We start from the raw sequence: 25,838 nt of genomic DNA on the forward strand, positions 1-25,838 counted from the left end.
ATTAAAAATAGTCTTTAAAAATATCTGTGCCAAAAATATAATAGCCAAAAATGGATGCAGGGGAAGAATGGTGAGTAATTCAAGGTATGCATGTCTGCTTCTTTTCTTCTCCCCTTATTACTCGCTGACTTCCACAGAAGATAAATATTAGTGTTTCCAATCTTTAGTTACAAACCTGAAAAGAAAAAAAAGCAATGCTTAAATCAGGGAAATTAAAGTCATTACTCCCAAGGAAGGTGACTATTAACTTTTTCCAGCTTTCATAGGGATTATTGCATCTTCTTATGCCATGAGTCTAAATAAATTACTGTATTAAAATCTATTTTTATTCAGATTCATAGCCCATGGGGTACTAAGGTTTGTTTCATATTTATAGTTGGGATTGAACTAGATTCAGAAAGTCCTGGGGAGCACAGGAAGTAGGAAACTCATCAGTTCGGTTCTATTGCCTTTGTATGATGTGTTCCAGTGAAAAGTAAGTGCTGGAATGATGCTAGAATGGGTATGCACAAAAGTGAAACAACCAGATTGCTCAGGATTGAATTCAGGTTTTTATTGGTCAAGGCAAAAAATTAGATTTAAAGATTCAGAAAGAAAGATATAATGAGCAAACAGACATTTCAATCAATGCCAAAGAATTCATATTTGTATATACAGAGTGAAAATTCATTATTATATATATATTTATATATAAAAAAGAAAATAAAATATTTTAGAAGTAGTTTATAAATACCTATAATCCAAGAAGAGAAAAATCTGTTCTTCTATGTATATGCTACATATTTAGTTGTATGTATAAATGAGGAACAAGAATTTTGCCTCTTGTTCTATTTTTGTGTATTTCTATAAGAAAAAGTAATTTCTTAATTTTTAAAGGTATATTTTTGTTCTAGAATCCAGAACTTAATTCTTACTTTGAAGAATTCAGGAGGTAAATAATAACACATTTTCTTCTGTGGAAAGAATTATACTAAGTCAGGTCCACCAAAATATACATGGAGTATATAGATTGGATAATTGCACAGAACTGCAAGAAGGAAAAAACTGGCCCCTGTTACTATGCAATCAGAAGTCTTCAGAGAAGTGTGTATATTCTACGGAATAAATATTTCTAGCATATATGGAATCAAATAAGTTGATAACATTTTCCCCAGATTGGATTCTTCTCCATCTCTCCAATTGGGGTGTGAATGTTGGAATACAGTCACTGATTTAATACACCATTAACCTTTTTTCCAAAAGTTTATGTTTTAAAGATCAAAACTTAATTAAACTATTAGATTTATCTCTTTGATGTAAAAGGTGTTTGGCTGTATTCTTGAAAATGAATCCCTTGGGATGCTGTAATCTTCATAACTTCTCCATTCAGAGTATCATCTTCAATTATTGTTATCAGTCCTTCAGCAATTATTGATGGGCTAAAGAAAGAAAATGAGGATATTATTCAATAATGATGACGTAATAGACTGTGAAAAGGTGGATTATAAAAACAAAAGGTAAGTCTATATACATTGAAACTTAACCTGATATTCAAACATATTTGTTTTTATAAAAGTAAAGGTATTCTTCTGGGAGAGAAATTCAGTCTCCTTAACCAGGAGATTGAGCATAAAGCTGCAACTTTGCAAATCAGTATTGTTTGCTGCAGGTACTGCTAAACTCATGAGGCCATCCAGGTACTTCTGGGCTTTCTGTTGGTTTTCTTTTTTGGGGTAAGGATCAGAAGTAGCCCATACCTCACCCTCTGCAGCATTTCACTGCCTTTCTATTTTGTTTAATTGTAGCAGGACTGATACAAATTATTGCAGGGAGAACTTGGTGACATCAGCTGGATATGGTCAATAGATGAAATATATTTTAGATATGAACAATGGGCAAAACAACACAGGTTTCTTTTTTAGCAAAAAATTGTTAAGAAACTGCAAAAGTATTAAAAAAAAGTAGAAGTCCCATTAGGCTTTTCTTGTTCTTTTACATAAGAGTCTGCTTTTGGTCCTTCTTGGCAATTCCCTAATGGACAAGGTAACTCTGGTCTGATCCACCATTGTCTCTACTGTACACTTACAAATTTAGTCCAATACTTGGTCTGATTTCTATTTGTCTCACCTCCAAATTCTGTGGAAACCAAATACAAATGATACTATCTGTACCTCATAAAGATTTTGATTTAACAAATTTATGAGTTGGTCCACCAAGGACTATTCAAAGCTAATGTACTGTCCTTAAGTCAGGAATTTGATTTGCACTTTGCTGGAACTGGAAATGCATAAAGGGAAGTATCACAATGTAGATGATGCTCCTAAAACAGCCTTAAGTATCTTCCAGTACTCTTTTATTTGAAGGATATCACAACTGATAGAATTTGGCCTGAAGCAGCATTTCTCTTACATTATTTTAATTTTGTCTGTTGAGAATTAATTGAAAATGCAAACTTCTGCTTGTTCTTTATTTACATATGTCACTAAAAAGTATATCTGATTTGACTTACTCCATCACACCGTAGAACTGCATCATATTTTTGATCTCATCCTTGTATGAATAATATTGTCCCATATTCTCTTCTTTATCTATTGACTGAAGAATTGGTGTGTTGACAAATCCTGGACAAATTGTGTTGAGTCTCACACCATAGTTTTCCATGTTAGCAGCTAACTAGAAAAGAGAGAGAGTTAGGCTTCATCCTCAACACTTTTTTTAAAGTGTACTGTGTAGTTAAGTATCTTAACATTTAACAGGAACCCTTCCTGTCAGTATGTAAATGACATTCTCTTTTTTCGTGATAAGGTAGCCTGCATTTTTGGTCTGGAAAAGAAAAGAAACTGAAGTTCTATATAGTTTCTACCTCTGTAATGCTAGGCTGTACTGTGTTCCCTGATAAGTACAGTAATTCTTTGCTGACTTTTCTTTATTTCCTCAACTCTATCATGTTCAACAGAGAGACAGCATTTTTTCTAATTTTCTGGAAAACCCTTTATTTTTGAACTTTTTATATAGTTTAATTACACTCTCATAAGAAAGCAAACCTGGAAAACCAGATTTCTGGATTGTGTGGTGGCTAGTATGTGACATGCAATGCTTAACCGTACTTATCTATCTACCTTAAGATTAAAAAAGAGTGATTTGTGTGGGGAGTAAAATCTTTATCATGCAAATGACAATTTCAGGTGCTTTATTCTGGAAATTAGGATGGGAGTCTTTTTTTAAATAGTCTATCTTCTTTAAGCTTAATCCATGAAAATGAAATCATATTTTACTCTCTCCAAATTTTTCTCTCATATAAGCTTGTTCAACTTAACTGGAAAATTTTGTAGCCAGATTAAGATTCACTATGTGCTCATATAACATCTAACATGTCCCATCCTGACTGTGTTATTTTACATTTTAGCGTGTTAAGAGTTGGCAAGAATAAATAACGATCAACATATTTGTGTTCTAGTCACTTTTTCCATACTTTAGCACATATTTATCATTACAGTGTCCTCAACTTGACTTAAAAATAAGAAAAACAAAATGTTAAATGATTGAGGTGGAGTTATGAAAACTATTTCTAAGGCTTGGAAAAGAATTTATGACTTCTGGGCTCCTCCATCTGTCCTTAAACTACATTAATATTTCTTTTTTTCTCAGTAAACCTTTCTAAAACTCAAATTGATCATAAATAATTTACTTATTTCATCTTTAGATTCCCTTTGTGAAAGGAGGGACCCTCAAGCACTTCAGATTCTTCATTTGCTTTAAAACAGTTTGTTCCAGTTGTGTAACAGAAGAGAGGGAGCATGAAAAACAGTGTGTTCTCTAGGAGATGCTGATACTGTTTTCAAAAACATACTTACTGCTATTGAGCGTGTAAATCCAATTACACCATGCTTTGTAGCACAGTACACAGGTTGGAATGCAGCAGGCATGAGTCCTTTAAAATAGAAAGTTATCTGAATAAGGATGTTGGGTACCCCTACTTATGATGACCTTAAACACAAATGTATGTTAGTAATGTTAAAAAAAAAAGTGATCAATTCATAGAAATACAACAGAATAGTTTATTAAAAATCTGCAAATTCTGTTTTTTAATCTAAGGTAAGTGGGAAAAACAGAGATAAGATAGATGAAAACACAGGGAATCAAAGGTGAAATAATGGGGAAAAAAAAGTATAATTTTAAGATAAAAGTTCTATCTCTGAAGTAAGACAAAAATAGAGGACAAAACCTGAAAGGAAACACTCAAGAAAAAAGAATTTTGGAGCCTTCTTAAATGAATTGCAATATATGAAGAGTATTTTAGATACTTTCATTACTGAAACCTTAACTGCTGAAACGCAAACTGGACACCTGCATTCATTTGCAGTGATTGTAAGGAAGAAACGTGGGTTAAGATAAGGGAAATAGTAAAGTCAATTTTGGCTACTGTAACTGAATTACTAGTATGCTAGTAATACTTCACTAAATAAATAAACAAAATCTCTGTCCTGAATCCCTTGCTTACATTGTTTCTCTCAGATAGTGGAAAAAAACAAAAACAAAACAACTGAGAAAGCGTTCCCCCTAAATCCTAGTGTGAGAGGGTATGAATGTGCTGCTCAGTTGGCTGAAGTTCAGTAAGCCAATACATCCGTACATGAAATAGTGTTGTTTAATTGATAATGTGGCTTGTACTGCAACAGAGTAAATTATATTGGACAGTGGGTTTTGCTCAAAGAAGCAGGTATAACAGAATAATTCAGACATAACGTGTAATCAGAGGCATTGTAAAATTTACCTACAGTGCTGCTCCAGTAATATCTCATAGATGATGGTTTTAAGAAAAGACTTACTTACATGAAATAGGGAGGTCAATCTGCAATAAGCAAATGGAAAAAGCACAAAGAAATGAATGCAGGACCTCCTCCATACTAGAGGGTATGGAGATGAGTGTTTAAACACAGAGAAAAGAATAAGATGAAATCCTTGTTGAGAAAGAAACAAAAGCAGAGGTATGGATAGGAAATATTCTCAAAGCATTTTCTAGAATTAGATTGTCTGAAATGGGTTTCACTGTATGGTACCTCCTATAGTGGCCTCCACTCAGAAATGAAAACCCAGCATGATATTTAGGAGGGGACAGGAAAAAAAGCTAACAGTGTTTGGGAATAATATTGCTGTGTTCTGTAAGGAAAAGGAGAACCAAAACGTAAAGTGACTGCCATGATTGTGAACCTTTGTGATGAGAGTGGAAGAGCATAAAATCATTATTTACAGTAAAGTAAGAGGAGCAGAGACAACAAAGTTAAGAATTTAATTCTAGTAACACTGAGTTTGATGGGAAAAAAGCTTATCAAGTAGAGAATGTATTTTTAAACATAATGCCAACGACATCTGCTGTGCAGTAACAGCTGAACTGGACCATATGGATACTCTGGTTCCACCTGAAAGTGAAGTTCCTGTGAAAAGTAAGCAAAACACTGCCTGTCCTATAGTTAAGGGATGACATTTGTCTGTGTTCCTCAATGCAGTACTGTAAAATTTGATTTTGATGCCTTCATATTTAAATTTAAAGGAAATTGTTTATTTCATATCTTTAAATGATAGAATCGAGAAGAGTGTGTCTTATCTCAGTGGATGATAGATACAATACTCAGCTCTTAAGCGTGGATTTGACAGAAAGAAAACAACGTATTTAAGAGACGTGTGGGCTCTTTGCTGCAGAATCCGCTTTGTCCAAAGGACTTAATGAGAAAGCATTAAATGAAACCATGACAAGATTCAAGGTATTGTCTTAGTTTAAATGCCACTTTGGTTAGCCAGTGAAAGCAGCACTGTTCAGTGATGGGAAATGAACAGCTTAACTTTGTGACTAGTTGTGTCTATAGCTTACATAGATTCATTACACTTTTGATTGAGAGTCTGATTTAGTAAAATATTTTCCATGGTGTGTCTTATGGGTTGTGATCACAATATCCCTTTCTGGTGACTTCTAATTGTCATCCATCATCACCATTCCTCATGATAATTAGAAATATTGGAATACTGTCTCATCGTATGTATTATGGTATTATTATTATTTTTAAATCTTAAGAGGTTTTATGTGTTTTAAAGATGAAAGCAATCCTAATGTGGCCACATGTAATGGATACAGATACACATAAGAGAAAATGTACTTGGAAATGCAAAGGAAAAATTCAATTATTATTATTATTATTATTTTTTTTTGTAAATCAGAGTAGGACAAGTTACTTTACTTGAAAAGGAAGGGAAAGTCCAGAAATAAACAAAGGAAGGGCACAGTTCACTATAATGAAGTGAAAGAAGGTTCAAAGACTTACTTAAATGTCAAAAGACAGCAGGAATAACTTGGCAGGAAGAGCGGAACAAATAACTCATCTTTTGCTTAAATCAAAACATTAAAGCCATTCTGAATAACTGAAATTATATTTTGCTAAAATGGAGAATCACAAAGAAATCAACTCACTCTCAGCCAAAGTAGTAACAATTAAAAACTAGTCCTTGCATCCTTTACAATAGCAATCCTGACGTGCTTCCATTCCTGATTTCAGCACCCAGTACCACAGCGTGGGATTTCCAGCTCTGAGCCATTCCCCAGCCCCATGGAGAGCTGAAGCTGTATCTGTTCACAGTGTGTCCTAAGGGCTTTGCTAGAAAATATTTTGGAAGCTACTCTGTGACATTGATTCTGTTCTGCCTGAGTATTCAGCCAGTGCATGAGCATGTTTTCATAGTGTATTTGTTAGGGCATTCATTTGTTAGAACATCTGGATCCTATTTGATGCTTCTGTAAATATTTAATTATCTTATGCAAAGTAGAACAGTGTTGCTGAAACAGGCTGGAGAACATTATCTACCAAAAAAGTGTGCGTGGGGAGAATGTTCTAATGGATGATGATGGAAGCAGTGTGTTGGGGCAAGGGAAGTCAACTATACCTAGAGTTCCCCCTGTCTGGTTGTTGTCGTAGTACAGAACTATTACACGAAGGGGGACAGGAATCTTCCTTCCCCTTCAAAAGATCCTAATCAAGAACTAGTTGGTGAACTTGATATGATTTCATAATGACTGAAGGTTCTCTTTTGATTACCATAAAAATATTGGTAGGCCATCACTAGTCCTGCACAATTTTTCCCTTTTCTCAATTCTTGGCAGGATAAAAGGCAGCCTGCTCCCTTGGTTATTTGGTAGTCCTTTCCTTGGTAAGGTGTCAGGAATAATTTCAGATGAATTTCATTTTCTCAACACAGCTGCTGGTTTATCATGGTAAATATTCTTTATTAAGTTTCATGGTCTACATCTTGATAAATTCATATGGGATGTGGAGAATTGCATCAATAAGCTTGAACTGTTTCAGTAAGCTTTGTTGAAACCATTATTTTCTATGGTCTGAATAGCCTTAATTAATATAGATTTAGGGCTTTTTCCAGGTATGCTTTCCCACTGAACATGCCATCTTTTGAATTTTGAACATCTCCTTCCTTGAATAAGATTTATGAGCTTTTATATGACCTTTCTACCCTCTATTTTCTTCATGAGTGCACAGTTCAGTGGCTTGAGACAAATTTTGTTTCTGCTTGATAATATCTTTGTTTCAGTAATTCTTTCATAAGTGTCCTTTGTGTTTGTATGAGTATACCATAGAGGTTAAGAAACCAAAGCCTGCTTTCTAACATGGCTGTTCATCTCACAGAAGCTTTGAGCTCATTAGAAAGCAGTGCTTCTATACCATGATTATGCAGGGATTAAGCTTATTTTCAGTAACTATTCAGTTTTTTTCAGTTTTTTATAACCTCAATATCTTATACCATCCTGAATTTATACTTTTATTTAACTTCATTTTTTTAATGAAAGAGGTGAAGATGCTGAAATATAGGTTTTGGGTAACTGATGGAACCTATGATAAAGCAAGCCAAATGGGTGCATTTCTATTTACTGGAAAATATTGCCAAAGTGATTTGTTTCCTTACCCCATTAGGTTTGCTTTATGAAGTATAACAATGACAGCCTATTGTAATACATAGAATACTTACAAATAAATAACAATACAAGATGTAGCCATATTTATTTAAATGTTTTTTCAAACCACATCACAGAAATCCCCTTTGTCACCCTGGGGCAGAAGTCTGGATAAGTACTGTGGGATATGCTCACATTTTCTGAAAGTCAAAGCATGTTGAGAAGAGGCAGTTATGTAAGCAGAGAAATGAGCTAGAGGCATGATGATCCTATGGAGTGACGAGGGAACCGATTAAAGGGGTTTATATAATATCCTATTCTTAAGAGTGTGGAGAAATAAAAGATCATGTTCAATATGTCAGCTGTGATCTGTGCCAAAAAACGAAGCACATTGTAAACTGCATCATTATTAGGTAACTTCATAATAATAAACCAAACTCTCCAGTGAATAATTTCTTTAATTTTCTAATCTTGTCTTGGTAGATTCTGCTCAGCATCTTCTTTAAGTATGGGAGGGAATAGAAATTCTTCTGTGATGCTGAACTGGATGCTCAACTGTACAGCTGTTTGCACAGCTGTTTGCACCTTTACTCTTTTCTGTTATTGTGACCCAGTCTTGTCCTTACTCAAATGAAGTTAACTGTAGCTTTCTTCTTCTGTTATACATATATACTTATATATGTCAGATCCTAAAGAAGTGTCTGCTGTGAAGAAATGCTGTATGCATTTCCTTTGGCTGAAGCTTTCTATAAGAGGAAAAAGCGGCTGCTTGGAGCCTGAGTGCTTGAAGTAGAATCAAACTGTTGATATGATTATACATCAGTTGTACATGCCAGAAAGACTGCACTTCAAATAACTTCTCACTGATCAATCTAAACTAGCATGTTTTAAGCTAAATGTTTTACTATATTTCTATATATCTCTGTAAATACTTTGGTTTTGTTTGTTCGTTTGTTTTAAATCTGGTAGAATCCAGGCAAATAGAAGTTCAGTTTTGCAAAACAATTTCATGACAGCCTGAAAGCTCTCTCTCTCAAAACAAAACAATAAAAAAGCTTACACACATGGATTTCCTTTTCTTCTTAATTTACTAAAAGTGTATAGGTTATTATACAAGAATATGAGAGTGTGAAATTTAGTCATATAATTAATTTTGTGAGTTAAATTCAGTATTTTGTTTTGTTCCTGCTGCTTCTATCTACTCTTTTTAAAAAACAAAACAAACAAACAAAAAAAAACCACTAACATAAGTGCTTTCCTATATAATGGGTTTTAGAAAAATTTACTTCTTAAATTTGAAATTAAGTTTATAATGATGCATTTAAAATCCTGCCACCACTGGCATTCACTTGTGTGGGAGCAAGTTGGCAGTAAACCACATTGTTTCGCATTATATCAGAGCTTTAGTGAAATTAATTCCTCTTGATCTGAATGTGTAGATCCCATAAAATTGTTTCCTAGCTTTGAGAAATGTTGAGATTGGAGATGAGTATTTGCTACACAAGCTTATGTATTTCTGTCCCTCCCTCATTAAGCTCTGTCTTGCATGGATGCTCTAAAGAAAGATTCAATGTTTGAAAGAGATGGTGGAGACGCTGGCTTTCACCCAACCAAACACTTCTAGCATCCATTTCATAGGAAGCATTTAAGTAGGTCTGTGTGTGTTCTTTGGAAATATAAAACAATAAAAGCTTGATTCAGTCTCTAGTTCAATCATTGGCAAAATTCCAATGATTAAGAACTGGAAACTAATTAACATGTGAAGCAAATGTTATCGAATGTTACACAAGAACTGCATATAGCAGCTCTTCTTGCTGCTCAGTGAGACATGGGAATGCTTACTGTCTGTCTGCAGAGCACAGCCGATACAATCTTATATGGGGGGGGGGGTGGAATTAAAACCACTTGAAAATTTAATCATTAACAGAAGCTAGCCTTGAGAAAAGAAAACACTTGCAAGGAATGTTAAACAAGCCAATGGCAGCTTGCCTTTTGTATATGGAGTGAGCTGAGGGACTTAGACCTTCAGACTGTAAAGGAGAATTAGAGTCACAAAGCACGAGCGATGAAAAGCAAATAAACTATAAAAAGTTAGTGTGTGTCAGCTTTTATAACATGGCTTTCCTCATGGAAGCAGTTGCTACATGGGAGACTTGTAAAAGCAGACAAAGCAAAGGAGGCTGTTTCTGATAGATGGACGTAATAATTAGAGCATAATGTTAATGAAATAAATGCAAATTATAGTAATTAAATGACACAACCCAAAGAAAAGCAAACTGTTAGATCATAAAAGCAAAATATTTTTAATCAGTTCAGAATAGCTAGAACAGGAATCAAAGTTCTTGCTACTTCTGCCCTTTCTTAAGCATTCTGTGGGCATCAGCAGTTCTCTAGAAATGTATAATCTTTTACTTGTGTTGATGAAATCTTTTACTGCGATAGCAGTTCAGGTTAATTTGGTCTCAATACAAGATCAGTTTGAGCCAATGGAGATTTACTATCAGTGTGTCAGACAGTGGTGTCAGACATGTAGAGACTTCTGCTAAAGAACCCCTTGCCCATATGAAGCACACATATGTGTAAAATCAGATCCTCCACATGATTTTTGTCAATGGAGTGGACTGGATTTCTCCTTGCAGAAAAAAAGTTTACAGGTTAATTTAATGTACTCAGAGCACTCATACCCATCCTGTACTCATCCTCGTCCACAGTCAGGACCTAGGTCACCGCTGTCCTAGGTCTATAAATTAGACTACGGTTCCCACATTTGAGTGCATACTATTGTAACTTAGCAACGTTACTAAATAGTATTAAGTATGCATAATGAATTAAGGCTAGTTAGGTATTGTCCTGCTGAATGTGAAAATAACTCTGATGCAACATTTACATCATTCTCTAGGTTATTAAATATGGGACTGAAAAGCTAGGAAAATTACTGAATATTTCAAAGCAAAAGATAGTTATGGTCCTTTGATACTATTTCTGTTACTATGACAAAAACTAGCTCAAAATGAGAATAAACGGGGAAGAGCCGTAGGAAAGAAGAAAAAGTGTGAGCAATCATTGTTATCTATTGTAGAAAGAAAGCAATGAATAGGAAGTGTTTATATAGAAAGTATTCTCACCTGCCAATGATGAGATATTAATGATAACTCCTCCATCACCCCCGTTTCCTTTTCTCATATATTCTAGGCCAAGGTAGGTTCCTCTAATCACAGATGTCTGACATAAAGCGGAAAAAATATGGTTAAATTCAAAATGTGCTACTTTTTTTACTCCTAAAAAATTAATCTTGCTTTAATTGTAATACTTAATTGTAATCGTGCTTTACTTGACTTATGGTCTTATTTATAATTTGAAGATTATAAACACAGAAGACATTCCACAGTAATTCACCTCAGTAATTTCCAAAGCAAAATTACTGTGGATAAAACAGTACTAGCTTGATTATTTTTCTCATAAAGATATAATTTGAAACATACAGCCTGAAATAAGTGCTGTCAAGGAAAGAAAATCTATATTAAGAAAATAATTTATAAGCCAAATACACGCTTTATCCAAAGATATAAGAAGTGGATGAACAGATTGTAATTTCAGTGTTTACTGAGATGAATTGTTCTTCATTTTAGAATATGAACAGACAGAATTACAAGATGTTGACACTTACTGCCTCATTTGACTCACAACATGAAAAACTTGCACTTCTTAAAATTAAGTTATGTGATCTATTTCTGATCCAAAAATGTGTATTTACTGACTGAAATTAGTGCATTTTTACCATTCCTCTCAAAGGAAGGTTAGTTCAAACAGACAAATGCAGCTAAGGAAAAAATAAATAAATAAAACATTCTACAAGATGTGAAAGAAGGTATTAGCATAATTTAACCACAGTATATAAATGTATTTTATGTTTTTAAGAAAGAACTTAAAGAAGAAAGTTTTGCTGAAACTTATATTCATTGCTTGAGACATGGTTTTGAACCCTACTGCCCAGAATAATCCCACCAAACTTAAGATATTTAAAGCAAATGAGTCTTCCCAAGAAGGTAAGTTCCTTTACCAGAGATTTTAATGAGTACTCATAGAAAGTTGTGGTGATGTCCTAAGTGAGAGATAATAACTTCAGTGAAATGTTGGAATATTACTGCATTTGTGATGAATTTCATGCTTATTTACCATTAGATCTCTGCATAATCAGTTTGTATTTGGTTTGCAGTTTCAGCTAAAAAAGGAGCAACTAAATTGAATCACTTCTTTATTTCCAGAAATATTGTTTGTTTTTAATCAAGAACACCATTTGTGGTTTTTGGTTTTTTTTATTATTATTATTTTTTGTGCTATTTATTTCACTAGAGCTAAGACTATTGACACATAAAGTGGTCCTACAAATCTGTCTACATACATGCCAGGGGAAGGTTTAAAGGACTTTGTATCACTGAGGTAGAAATGTCCCAAACTATATTATTAAAACCTAATGGACAGTGGTTAATAGTACTGGAAAGAAGAAGAAAAAAATTGGATAATTTAAAGACATGTACTACATTACATTTTTAATAACACTCTTAATTTAATTTCTGTTTCCTGTCTACAAGAAATGTACATGCTGATTTTAACAGGAATCGTATTTGGAAGACTGCATGTCTCCCAGTTATTTGTTTATTTGTTTGTTTGTTTGTTTTCTGTATCCAGGTGACATGAATCTGAACTGCACAGTGATACAGATACAAAAACATGAAACTTCATTTCAAAGTTTGCTTTCTAATATTGATACTGAATCAGCTCTTTATTTTTTTTATTTTCTATAGTCGCGGTATTTTATATTTTCAAAATCAATATATTTTCAGTATATCACTAGTAACATCTTGATTTATATATAAAAACAATTCTTTTTATTGAATACTTTAACAGAAGCTTTTCAAAGGTCTGTTTTCAGTGTCTTGCTAAATTAAATCTGATTTCTCTTGTATGCCGTGAAATGTAGCAGAGCCATTGCAACTCTAGTCTTGGAGCGTTTAACTTTGACTGTCACATTTAAAATTCAAAGAATGTATAGAAAAATAAGACTATTTATGCCTGGTATCATTGCTGTAAGATACACTGATTCTGAAGATGAACTAATTAACAGCTTAATAGAAAAATTAGACTTAGTATTAAAGATGGATGGTGTTTGTGTCTCTATATATGATAAACCGTATACAAGACAATTTAGAAAAGCAAGGGTTAATGCTGTCTGCAGAAAGCACGTGCAGGTCCTATCATGCCCTGGAGCAGTGGCCCAGCCTGTTGAACAGAAAAGAATTCCATTTAGAATGATGAGAGGAAATAAATCAGTAGGAGAAGGAAGCAGCTTGGGGATCCTTGAGGATTCTTCTATTCCTCCAGCCTTCTAATTCAGAGACAAAAGAGCAAGATGAGTCCTTGGCCAAACCACAGGTAGAAGATGGGAATAGTGAGTAGCTTGATATTTATACTGAAATCATATTACTGCTCTTTTTTCTTCTCTGTATCCCATTAGCAGTATCTCTTGCTGAGCTGGGGAAAGCCTTTTTTTGTAGATATTTTGAGAGATTGTATTCAGAATTAATGCAGGCTTTCATTTGGATATTACCCTAGTATCTGCTGTTATCCTTTCATGGAACATCTCAATAAGTGTACTTGATCATGGCTATTTCTGTTGTTTGGTCTTGTAACACAAATAATTATTCTGGAAATAAACTCTGAATAAAATAGATTGGGTGAGAAGAATTTAGCTGTCTGAACACTCATCATTTTTAGAATCGAAGTTCAGCCAAGCCCATAGACCCAGCTGAGTGAACAAACCAAGGCTGACTTTCCTGTCTGGGTGCCAAGAATTAAGATGAGAAAGATGCTTTTCAAAGAAAAAGGTGTATATATTTTGGGGGAATTGATATTAAAGATTAATCTTTGGAAAAGTGCAAATTGCAGTCTGAGACTTCCTCTTGTATGGGATGTAACAAAATGGTTGTTAGCATTCCAGAAGAAAGCTTATAAACTGCTATTTCACTGTGTCATGAAATATACAATAAAAAGTAAGTCAAAGGATGATGCATTTATGGTTTTGGGATACAATCAATTATGTTTCCCATCTGCCTTTCTAAAAACTAAAACAAACTGAAGATGTTTTGAGGTTATGTAATTAAAAGAACAGGGTCCTTAGAGTTGGAAGAGACCTTAAAAGATCTTCTAGTCCAACTTCCCTGCAATGAACAGGGACATCCACAGCTAGATCAGGTTGCCTAGGGCCTGATTCAGCCTCACCTTGAAAGTCTCCAGGGATGGGGCATCAACTACATCTCTAGGTAATCTGTTCCAGTTCCCCACCACCCTCACTGTAAAAGACTTTTTCCTTATGTCCAACTTAAATCTACCTGCTTGAAGCCATTTCCCCTTTTTCTATTATCACAGACTCTGCTAAAGAGTCCACTCCACTCATCTTCATCCAGATGTTGAGCCACTGACCATCACTCTCTGGACTCAATCTGCAGCCAGTTATTTGTCCATTGAACAGTCCACCCGTCAAATCCATATTTTTCCAATTTGGATAGAAGGATGTTAGGTCAAAGGCCTTACTGAAGTCCACAAAGATGACATCAGTGGCTCTTCCCTTGTGTCTGATGCAGTTACACCATTATGAAAGGCCACTAGGTTGGTCAAACAGGATTTGCATAGCTTCCAGGAGGATCTGCTCCATATTTTTTCCTTGTGCAGAGGTAAGACTGATAAGGATGGTAGTTCCCAGAGTCATCCTTTTTACCCTTCTTAAAAAGGAGCATGATGCCTTTTTTCCAGTCTCTAGGAACTTCTCCTGATTACCATGACTTTTCACGTTTGTTGCTGGCTGCTGAAAAACTATCATTTAAAGCCTGAAAATAATTGGAATGGTTGTCCTCCTAGTTCTTGAAAGACCTGTGACCTCAGTGATACTGCTGTTTATATTCTTATCTAAATACAGTTATTTACTCTAGCAAATAACGAAGACAATCCATCAAGGTACACTGCGGGTCTGAACATGCTCCTAAGGGAGGAAGTTTTACTTTATACCTGCCAGTAGAAAATAGAAAGTTCAGGATTCTTTCCAGTTAAATCTTAATATCTCCTAGTATTGTCTTCTGGAAAATTCAGATTTGAATTAGAAATAACGAGACATTCTAATGTAGACTACAAAAAATAATTGTGCCATTAATCAAAATGTTTGTAGTTGCAATTGGAAGCATCCTGTCAGTAATCAGAAACTTGTATAATGAAGTGTTTGGCTATTTAACTATCAGTGTCAAAATCAGAAACAAAACTTACAAAATCTAAGGCACCTTGCAAGTCTGACTGTCCCACACATCTGTATGGTTTTAATTGCCCTTAAAGAAGTAGTGTTTAGAAACTCTGATTCTGATAAGACTCCTAGTTTTCATTAGAGCCCTAATACGATTTGTTCTATCTTCAGGAATCTGACTACCCATTATTGTACAATGTTCTTGTATTCCAACATAACACTTTTAAGACCGTTTTCATATTCTGTATTTCATTTTAATATTTAGATTAATCTAAAAATAATAATAGTAAAAATGTTTTCTTTTGTAGTGATTACTTCCAAAACATCTTTAGTCATCCTTTGCAAATGGCAATTCTTTAGGAAGTAATTTAGTATACAGTGTTGTTTTTTATCTTGTGCTTCAAGGAAGGTTTTCTAAATTAGTTTCATATTCCTCTTTAATAAGGCTTCCCTGACACCTCATCTGACACTTCTGTTTCCTCCTCAGGTATGGCAGTATTTTATGCTGAGAAATTCTCTCTCCATTTCTCCAGTTCTGAAGGTAACTTCCGTAATCTTAACAAGATGATTAAATCATCAGTATGACTTCCTTTGAGAAAATGGAATATTTGATACAGGTTGCTGAACAGATGTAGTTTGTGCCTATGGATACTAAACCTACAGTGAATGGAAGAGCTATTGAATCATGGTTTTGTAAGACAGGCTAGTGCAGAGCTGGAATTTGGCTGAAGATCATCTTACCAAAGATCATTTGATTTTTGTACTGTGACACTGTCAGTTGGTGACTATCTATAAGTAAATACTTCTAACTCCCTAACTACTATTCGTAAACAGCACAGGGCAAACTTAAAAAGTCAGCAACTAATTGCTTGTAGTGATTTTCAAGGAGAATGTTAGCACTCTCCTGTATGTCAGGGAAGTGGGACTGATTTTCTGTTTATTGTAGATTTCCAAGGAAGCAAAAAGATTTTAGTAAACATTCAAGTCAGTTCGCACTCCTACTAATTTTCTTACTAGATGAAATGAAATTGTAGGCTCTTGAGTTTGATTTTCCATCTGAAACTGTAGAAAACTAGAAATCCCAAAGAGGGAGAGGTAGGAAGCATGGATAACAGAATTTGTTCATTTGCCAGAGATCTGTAGCTTCGCTACAATGTGAGAGTGAAACATGATGTTTCAGGTGTTTTTATGCAGGCTTTTTAAAAAGAAAAAAAAATTTTTTTTGCCATCCAGAGTCCTTAAGGGTAAAGGAATATTACTATATTTTGAGTAGCTGGGCTCAGGTAGTGCTTGTTCAGATAAACTGGTCTTAAATTATATTTGAATGTTGGCTACTGTGAAAAAAACATTGAAACAGTAAGCTGTAAAATTCATTGGCCTACTGAAAGACCAATTAAGGTCTACCTCTGTGTTTCTTTATGCATTTGGAGGGTTGATCCTCATGCCACTGATCTCAAGATAATCACTACTCACTTTTTGGTGGCCACATCTCCCTGTAGGCACTTAGTAATGTTTCTGACATCACATGCAGGAGGAAGAGGCAGCTAAGCCACTGAACAACAAAGTTGGTGTATTTCTTATTATGCAATCCTGATACGCTAGTTACCTGTGCCATTTACTCTTCTACAGACAGTACTGGTTTCGTTTTGTTTTAGAAAGCTCCACATTGAGTAGTTACATTAGTAGTGTTAAGAAATTGCTAGCCTGCCTGTACTCTGAGCCCTGACAGTAATACCCAGCTGCTGAACCTGGCTGTATGTTCTGGTCATATTTTTTTGAAGTGAAAGTTCAGCCTGTGTAATTTCTTCTGATAAAATGGTAAAGGAAAGCAAGGTGTATGGACTAGTAGAGAGACGCCCAGAAGATCTCTTATCTGGCTTGCACAAGGGAACAGCCCTTCAATGATCATTACATCTTTGTCCCAGAAGTAAATAAGATGAAGCTTGCCTAGTTAACTTTAAAGTTGTTGCTGACACATTAGCTGGCCTTTTGAGGAATAGTTCCTTTCTAATGATGAAATGAATTGATTCTGTGAGGTTTGCTAGTTACTAGAAATTTTATTTCACCATGATCCATATGTAGCTGATAAGCACATTCATGCTTCTCCTAATGTACTTCATCATTTGCACATGAAATTTTTAATACTGATCTTAACTACCTCCTTATGACTCCAGGAAATAAGCAATACAAGCAGAGTAAGCAGAGAGAGCAAGACAGATCTCACTACTTATTTATCAGAGCAAATGATAACCAACTACCTGAATCTTTAGGGATATAAGTTCTCAGAATTAGCTAGCATTTCACCATTTCCCTACATCTCTTTCTGCGACTGTCTTCAAAGACTTTCTAGATGTGAGTAAATCTCTTCATAGTCAGTGTTTGTCTCTCTACCCACGCTTTCCACAGCACATGAGGAAATAAAAATTTGGTTTGCCTTGAGTGTCTTTTACTCACTAATTTCTAATAATTGTCTAAAGGCATTTGGTATTTATGCTGATACATTTTATAGATATATATATGCATATATACATACTTTTCTCCTGTTCTTGTGATTAAAATGCAATTAAAATGTTATTAAAAGTATTTCTTCTGAATGTCAAATGTCAAAGAATGCTAACTTACCCATTTTTTTTCTACTTCTGTCTGAAAACTAATTTTGTTTCTCCTTAAGTTTCTTAAAAAAAAGATGTTTCAAATGTCTTTAAAAAATAGAAGTATTCCCTGAAACAATTCTCAGAACTTTTTATTACAGTACAGAAACATTGTGTCATTGTTGTTTAAGAACATAGAGTATTAATAAAACAAAACAAAAACACCTCATGATTATTTCCCTGTGAAACAATTTGAACTAGCTAACTTTAGAAATACATAACTAAAAAGGTTTTCCCTTGCATGTTAATTAATATTTTTTTGTTTTTATAGTGGAATAATTTAGGGATTTGGGGAGGCTTATAAACAACCTTTCTGGACCAAATTTATGTATCAGTAAATATATATAACCTTTGGAGGTTAGAATCATAGAAACACAGAATTAAGAAGATTGGAAAAGACCTCCATGATCAACCAGTCAGACCATCCACTTACCACCTGTATACCCACTAAACCATGTCACCACTAAACCACGTCACCACTATTCCAGACACTATCTGTACCAGAAAGCCTACAAGACAAGAAAGTTTCTCAGGACACAGGACACCAAACTGTGTTTATCTAATGTGCATCTAAGACTTTTCAAAATGTGATCCTGTTGGTTTGTTTGCTTTGTTCTTGTTTAGAGAACTTTATGGAGAAAAGTTAGACTATAAAATTTCTGAATTCCTCAGGCAAAAATTTTGTGAATCAGGATAAAAGAAACACTACTCTTGTCATTTTAGATAACTGGAAGTAGAACTTTTCATAAGAATGTGCAAGTCACGCATCCTCGTGACTTTCTGTATGAGGTTATGTGTTTGTGACAGACTGTTGAAGCTACATAGGTAATATCCACTTAAAATGAAATTTTTATATTGTTGCCAGGTTATTTTCTATACACTCTATTAACAAGACCATACATTTGTGTAGGCATCAGTAGCTGACAAAATAGCACAAGCTGATTTTGATCTAGTCAACACTACCATGGGGGATAACACTGTCATGGGGGATGGATGGCACTACTGGAATGCTTAATTAGAAGTGTTACTAGAAATACATACAGCAGGACTACGGAAAGCACTGCAAGAGAAATCATTATAGTGGTTGTTACTCTTGATTTTCCCCTCACCATCAAGCTGCCTTATCTCCTTCACAAGAATCTGTATTGGATACCAGCAAGGATTGTTTCTTATTTCTCTTTTTTCCTACTGCAGTATGTCCTGTTCTTTAAATTTGGTTCTTCATTTCTGTTCTTCATGTTTTCTCAAGCAGTGCTATCAGGGAACCTCCTTGCACCTCTTTAAAAATGTTCCTGAAGACCAACTGGTTCTGTGAACTGTTTTAGCCATAAAGAACACACCCCATATGTGTTTGTTCTGATTTATCTTCCTCTGTACTGCTCTACTTTTGTACTTCGTACTTTAAACTGGGGCAGGGAATATTTGTTGTATAAATATATAAATAATGTCACTAAGACCAAGGTTGGCATGTAGAGGATTTTCTCCTTTTTTTTTTTTTTTTAATCTCTTAAATGTTTGCGTTGTGTATATCAAAATGTGTGGCCATAGAAGTTACTCCTATTCTTGGGGATAATACAAAGAACATTTAAATGTCCTATGCTGGGGAAATATAGATGGTTTTAAATCACATTTTTCATACATATTTTTTTCCTTTCTCTACCAGAAGCAAAACAAGTTTTATGGAACTGAACAACATACTATATTACATACAGTAGCTTTTACTGTTCTGTTTTTCATAGTTAATAAGCATGAAGCACAAATATCTTCGTTTATGGAAATTACTGTAATTAGATAGAAATAAGCTATAGTTGGCAGTGGCAGTTGGCTCAAGATTAGACAGATAATGAATATTGCAATTAAAAGATAAATGTGGATATGTGAATTTTAGAGTGTCCTTAATTTAAGGCATATGGTTGTGCGTTTCCTCAGCTTAATCATTTTAAATGTACTCATTCTAGTCACCTGCATGCATTTATTCAACTTGCAAATATGAAGGAGAACTTTATGGTGAATTAACCTATGTAATCATGTTTAAGTTATACATGAGGTAACCTTTCCTCTTACTCTGCAATTATAAAATTGTTTGGACATCAGTCTGTAAGTTAAGATATTTATTTAGGCATTAAATATCTTCAAGATTTGCTGACCATAAGCGCCTTCAGTTTTTGAGCTAAATTTATAGGTGGATCACTGACAGATGAGTTTCTCACACTGGCTTCAATTTTTTTGGTCATGACTAACTTTCTGTGCATGCACATTTGACGAGTGGATGGCTGCCTACATTAAATTATGGCCTATATTAATCTCAGATATATGCATGGAACTGATGATGTCACACTATTGTCAGCTCCTTCACAGGATGAAATATCCCAATTTTTAATTTGTCAGAATATTTCAGAAATGAAAGATGGAGAATCATGTGTAGTCAAATTCTAAGGAAGATATGAAGGAATGAGAAGGGAAAATATATTTCTCTTATTGTGAAAACCTTTATGTATGATTCCAAGAATAAGCAATAACCTTGGATAGATACAAAAGGTAAAGAAAAATTATTATTAAATGAAAACAATTTTTAAAAGTATTCATTCCTCCATTAGTTTTCTAGGTCTTATCTCAGATGGAGCTTGCATTACATGTTTAGGTGTTTTTTGGTGGTTTTTTTTTTTTTCACAGAGGCATTATAACTCAGTGACTCAGATACCTTTGTCCATATAAGTTTTGTACAAAAGCAAGGTTTTGATTTTCATATCCTGAGTTCTTCTGTCCAGCTGACAAATTTCAAAATACTGATTGAATTAAAAATCCACATTGCACTTTTCCAAAATTTTTTTGCTACTTTCCTTGCAGACCAAGGCTATAACACTTTGTAAGCATGTTCACAGGAATGACACCATCCAATTAGAACATTATAGATGGTAGAATACAAGCTGGACAGCATGTTGTTAACCTAGAAAGTTGCTCTTTCCTATAGGGCTTAGATCTCCTAACTGTCTAAATTAAAAAAACCCCAACAATTTAAACTGAGAAATAGGTACTGAGGTCTCACTTGGTGAAGGGAATGAGACTTCATTCTAGAGTTAGCCAGATAATGTCAAAGGTCTGATAACAGTCTGAAAACAAATTTTACTCTTGTCAAATGCACTGGGTTTTAGCATGTGTTCTTAAAGTGATGTGCTTCTATTAGTCATGATGGTGAAACGGCCTATATTAAAAACTCAGGTTAAATGCTTGCCTCAGTGGTGAAGAAAACATGGAGTTTGGATGAACAAGTTTGTATGTAGTATCAAAAATGGAACTAATTCTCTAATATAGGTCAGCTGAATCTCAAAGGCAACTAAAATATTCTAAAACATTCATATAAACAGACTGGTTTCATGTAGGTGTAGCTCTATTGCCTTAGGTGCCATATTATTACACCTACATGGGATTTTACTGGGCTTTGTAAGAAGAAAATTGTCTGCTGTAACTCTACACAGTGCCATACATCTTGGATAAATGACGTAAAAGAGCCACACCACATATATTTATTGATTTATACATATGCAATTAGATGGCAATATTTTGGACAGCTGTGCTTACCAGTCTAATAATCCACGTTCTGTCACGTGGCATGATCTGTATAAGCCATGGAGAGTTAAGTGCATTCCAGTGTCAATTACTGAACACAAGTACGTGAGAAGAGTCAATGCTTACCAAGTTAATTTGTATAGTGCTTTCCCAGTCCTTTTCATTGTTCACTCCAGCATTATTAACCACAATATCCAGCCTTCCAAAATGTTCAATTACTTTTTTGAAAGCACCTACAGTAAAATCCAAAGGTGAAATTTCTTAGTACTTTTCATTCAGTCCTACAATGCCTGACAACATGAGCAAATGAAAGTTCTTAGCACTCATATGTTTTGCATTACATAGGATGTTTAGCACGTAGTTATATAAACATTTATAGCTTTATCCTGTATGACTTTGATGTAATTACTAAATTCAAGATCTGGCCTCATGTATTTTAAGTAAAATAAAGGCTTTATGTGTTCTGAATGGTTTTATTGGCTGGTCTGAATTTAACTTATTTTGAGAATGGACTTATTCAGTGATGTAACTAATACAGATTTTTCAAGTACAAGTAGTTCTTGATTAAGTTTTTTTTAAATGTATGAATAGGTTTTTATGCAACAGACAACTTTAATAATGTGTCTGTCAAATTCAAATCTTTGTTCTGTTGATAAAAATAATGACCTGTCTTCCAAAGAAACTGAAAATAAAGAACAGGGAAACTTCCACAGTAACACTGTGTTCTCCTAGGTGACAGTGATTGAACTAAGATAAAAGATGTGTACGGAAACAGGCAACGATGTCATAGTAATGAGCAAACTCATCCAGGCTGGCCCGGCTTTGACACAATAGTCAAATTAGATGAACTCCACATGTTCATTCTAAACTAAGTTCTTCCATGACTGCAAACCTGATCTGAAGTTGTGCACAGCTTCCTTGTTCTGACCTCCAAAAATGGTTTCTCATCACTTAACGTTTGTTATTATGCAAAATACTACTTCCCCAAATATTGTTTTAAAAAACATCAGTTAATAATTGACTGAAAATCTTGATTATTTAAGATATATTGAAATTATACTTGACAGGCCTTAATTAAACTACCTTCCTAAAATCTGAATTCCACAGTCTTTCATCTTCAGCAATTAGTGTCAATCAAGGATACAGCAGCAGCTTTGAAATAAATCTTTTTGTTTTGTCTTTTTTTTTCTTTCTTTCCCAACCATTGCAGGAACATAAAATGTTTGTTTTATTTTGCTTTGATTTTACCAGATGCTTGGTACTCTAACAGTGTTTTCTTGATGAATGCTGCTGCAGTTTGTCACAGTCATCATCTTGACATCAGAACAAGAGCTTGGCAGCTGCTGGGAAAGGCTTTATTTATCCAGTTGCTCTTTTTGTACAGATTCATCAATGTTCTTAATCTCTACTATGGATTTTTAATATTTTTAAAACCTCTCTTTTTGGGTTTCTGCCTTCTTGATAATGTTATCACTCAGACGTCACTGTAAACTAACTTGTTTTTCCCTTTTTGGATGTGAAATAACTCTGTGTTTACACTGCCTAGAGGTTATTGATTCATAAAGAAGAAAAGCCAATGGTCATACAAAATGCTAATCATTAAAATGAAAGAAAGGATCAAATTTAACGTAGAGGCAAGAAAAACAGTGGAAAGTACGTCTAAATAACAGCCATAAGTGAGCTTTGGAAATTTTCATGGAAAGTAAAAATAAACGTGAGGTGATTTTTTAAAACTGAAGGTTTCTGTGAGGATATATGCAAGAAAGCCACCACAGGAAAAAACAAGGAAAGACTTGGATATGGACAAATGGATTTCCTGCACATGAGCATTATGTACCTACAGATACTTGTTGTAGTATTTTAATTTGTTTCATTTTGAAAGAGTTCAAGTTGGAATAAGAAGATTATTAAAAATGTGACATTGAATGTAAAAGGCAGTATGGGACCTGATGTATCCAGTAATTATTTAAAACTGTGAGTGAAATTAGGCTTATTATGTAGCAGTTTGCAATTGCAAGTCAAGATAGCAGGAAAACAAGGCAGTAACAAAACAAAACAAAAAACAAACAAACAAAAAAACACACACCAGAAACCCTAAAGGATTTTAAGTCATGACTACAAATTTCTGCTACCTAACCTTCAGTGGGAATAATGCTGTATTTGAGAAGCGTAGCAACTCCTTGCCCATGATCCTTGCTGTCCCTTCAATCCTGTTCTGATTGCTCTTTTCCTGCTTACTTGGTTGCAGAATTTCCCTCTCTGTGCCATCCTATCCCTTCCAGTTCACAGTGTTCAGCCCTGGGAGCCCCATGCTCTAGCCTGGCATGAAAGAGTGGGGGAAATGTGGGAGCAGGGTAAGAGAAAGCAAGCTGAGGTAAAAGCTGTGCTGCAGCACATGCTATTCCTACCCCTAAGAGGCTTATTTATGCTCCTGGGTCACTCCTCTCCCTTGGAGAAAAAGTTGCTTATGAACTTAGCTGATGAAAAACAATGTTTGCTATGCAGTATCTTCCTCACATTTATTGTCCAGCATCTCCAATGCAAGCCTTTTAAATTGGGAGTGATCATTCAACCTGGGAGCTGGGAACAATACGCTGAACTGTGGACTAGCTTCAGTGGTTTGTGAAAGAGGAATGGTTGTGTTCCACCTCAACTGTTGAGAAAGCAGCAAGCACAGTGCAGCGGGTAAAAGCAGAAGTGTTCACATCTAGCATGACACAAATGAATCTGGGAAAGGACACCGGCTAAAGTGATGTCAAAAGCTGTTTCTGATGGACTCATTACCTGTGGAAGTTTCTCTTAAGAGTGGAATTTCAGTGAAGTGAAGCGGTATTTATGAAATATTGTAAAGTGTACATCAACACTGTCAGTTATTTTAAGAACACTCTAGCAGGATTTATTTGCTAAATAAGTAAATGACCATCATAAATCCTGGCAATAAATAATGGCAATCACGCAGGAGAGAAGCTCCTTGCCATGCCCTGCATCTGCCAGACACATGCAGAACATTATCGATCTGTATTGAAAACCATGCTGAAGTGCCGTGACAACCTCTGTCAACCCTTCTTTCAGCTCCAGCAGCAGATGTTGGACATAAGCATGCCATATGGAAAGATCACTGCAACCCGGAGCAGGATTTATTGTTCCTCTGATGAGAGAATGCAGCTTGGAGTCTGTACTGAAGCCTCATAAAAAGCATGTCCGTGCTTTAAAGCTCTTATATATTACTCATAAAATAACAAGTATCTTCTGCAGAGGCTTTCATGGAAAAATATCACACAGCACTCAATGGAAACCATTTCTTTGGCTTTTCTTTACGATGTGCCAAGTAACACAGTGAAATGCACGTGTGCTGGTAATGACATTTGACGTCCACAGGTTCAGAAACAAATCCTTTTCGAGTCACGGTAGGGCTGAGAGCGGGCTGCCCTCCAGAACCCCGAATTGCACACATCGGAGCGGCAGCCCGGGCACCGTCAGGTCGCTGCACGTCGAGCCGGAGCCGCGCCGACAGTTTCCTCCTTACCTTTCAGCTGCTCCGTGTCCGTAACGTCGCACTGGATGAACACCGTCCTCTGCGCTTCGAATTGCTCGTCCAGGGCCGCCTTGCTCTGCTGCCCGGCCTCGGGGTTGCGGTCCAGCAGCGCTACCTGCCCGGGAACGGAGGGAGGGAGAGGCTGAGCGTGGCCGCGCCGAGGCGGGGGCTGCGGGCGCCCGGAGGGAGGGAGGCGGCGGCTCTGGGTTTGCTTACCTTGGCTCCCTTGCCCAGCAGCGCCTGGACGAAGGCTCGGCCGATGCCCTGAGCCCCGCCGGTGACCAGAGCCACCTTGCCATTGACGTGCATGGCGAGGCGCGGAGGAGCCGATTCCCGCCGAGCCGGAGGAACCGAGCGCGGTGTCACCTGCCCCAAGTTTCCTCCCTCCGTCGCTCCCTCCCTCCTGCCCTCCCTCCTTCCCTCTTCCTCCTCCTCCTCCCGCCGGTGCAGCCGCGACTCATTCTCCCCCGCGCCCCTCGCGTCCGACCCAGCGCCGAGAGCTGCCCGCCGCACGGGGGGAGGAACGGGGGTGGAGCGGGGCACGACCCGCTCACACCTCCTCCGGATGCCTGCATGGACCCCGCGGTCAGCAGAGCGGCTCCTCCGGAGGGCCTCGGCCGGGGGTCCCGGCAGCCTCTCCGGGAGAGTGGGGAGGACACGACACGTCTCGGGCCTCGCGGAGGGCTCCGGGCAGCTCCGTGTGCGCTTCGCTTGGCCCAAGCTGCGTGAGCGGCGGGGGAAAGCAAACTTGCTCTCGGAGAAAACAAACACAGATCCTCTTCTCACCACGCGGGTCGGCCCGTCGGTGATCTTCCCTCAGCCAGTAGGGAGACCTGAAGGAAAACGCAGTGACTAAACACTGGG

At 36.1% G+C, this 25,838-nt stretch overlaps 1 protein-coding gene across 2 annotated transcripts; it reads right to left on the bottom strand.

Annotated features, from left to right (window-relative positions):
* Positions 1-532: 532 nt before the first annotated feature.
* Positions 533-25,288, bottom strand: HPGD (15-hydroxyprostaglandin dehydrogenase). Of its 2 annotated transcripts, XM_065736584.1 has the most exons (7): positions 25,191-25,288; positions 24,966-25,089; positions 21,566-21,672; positions 11,059-11,155; positions 3,834-3,910; positions 2,489-2,652; positions 533-1,418 (listed from the first exon to the last, which is right to left on the bottom strand). In XM_065736584.1, exons 1-7 carry the CDS (start codon positions 25,281-25,283, stop codon positions 1,283-1,285), a joined length of 798 nt encoding a protein of 265 aa, XP_065592656.1. In that variant the 5' UTR covers positions 25,284-25,288; the 3' UTR covers positions 533-1,282. The 2 variants fall into 2 exon arrangements, with proteins under 2 accessions (XP_065592656.1, XP_065592657.1); XM_065736585.1 differs by lacking the exons at positions 21,566-21,672; positions 25,191-25,288 and having other exon boundaries at positions 24,966-25,056.
* Positions 25,289-25,838: the final 550 nt, after the last annotated feature.

Source organism: Cyrtonyx montezumae, unplaced genomic scaffold, assembly GCF_038088225.1.
Source record: "Cyrtonyx montezumae isolate F1298 unplaced genomic scaffold, pur_monq_1.0 scaffold_2, whole genome shotgun sequence".
In the NCBI taxonomy this organism is placed as follows: Eukaryota; Metazoa; Chordata; class Aves; order Galliformes; family Odontophoridae; genus Cyrtonyx; species Cyrtonyx montezumae.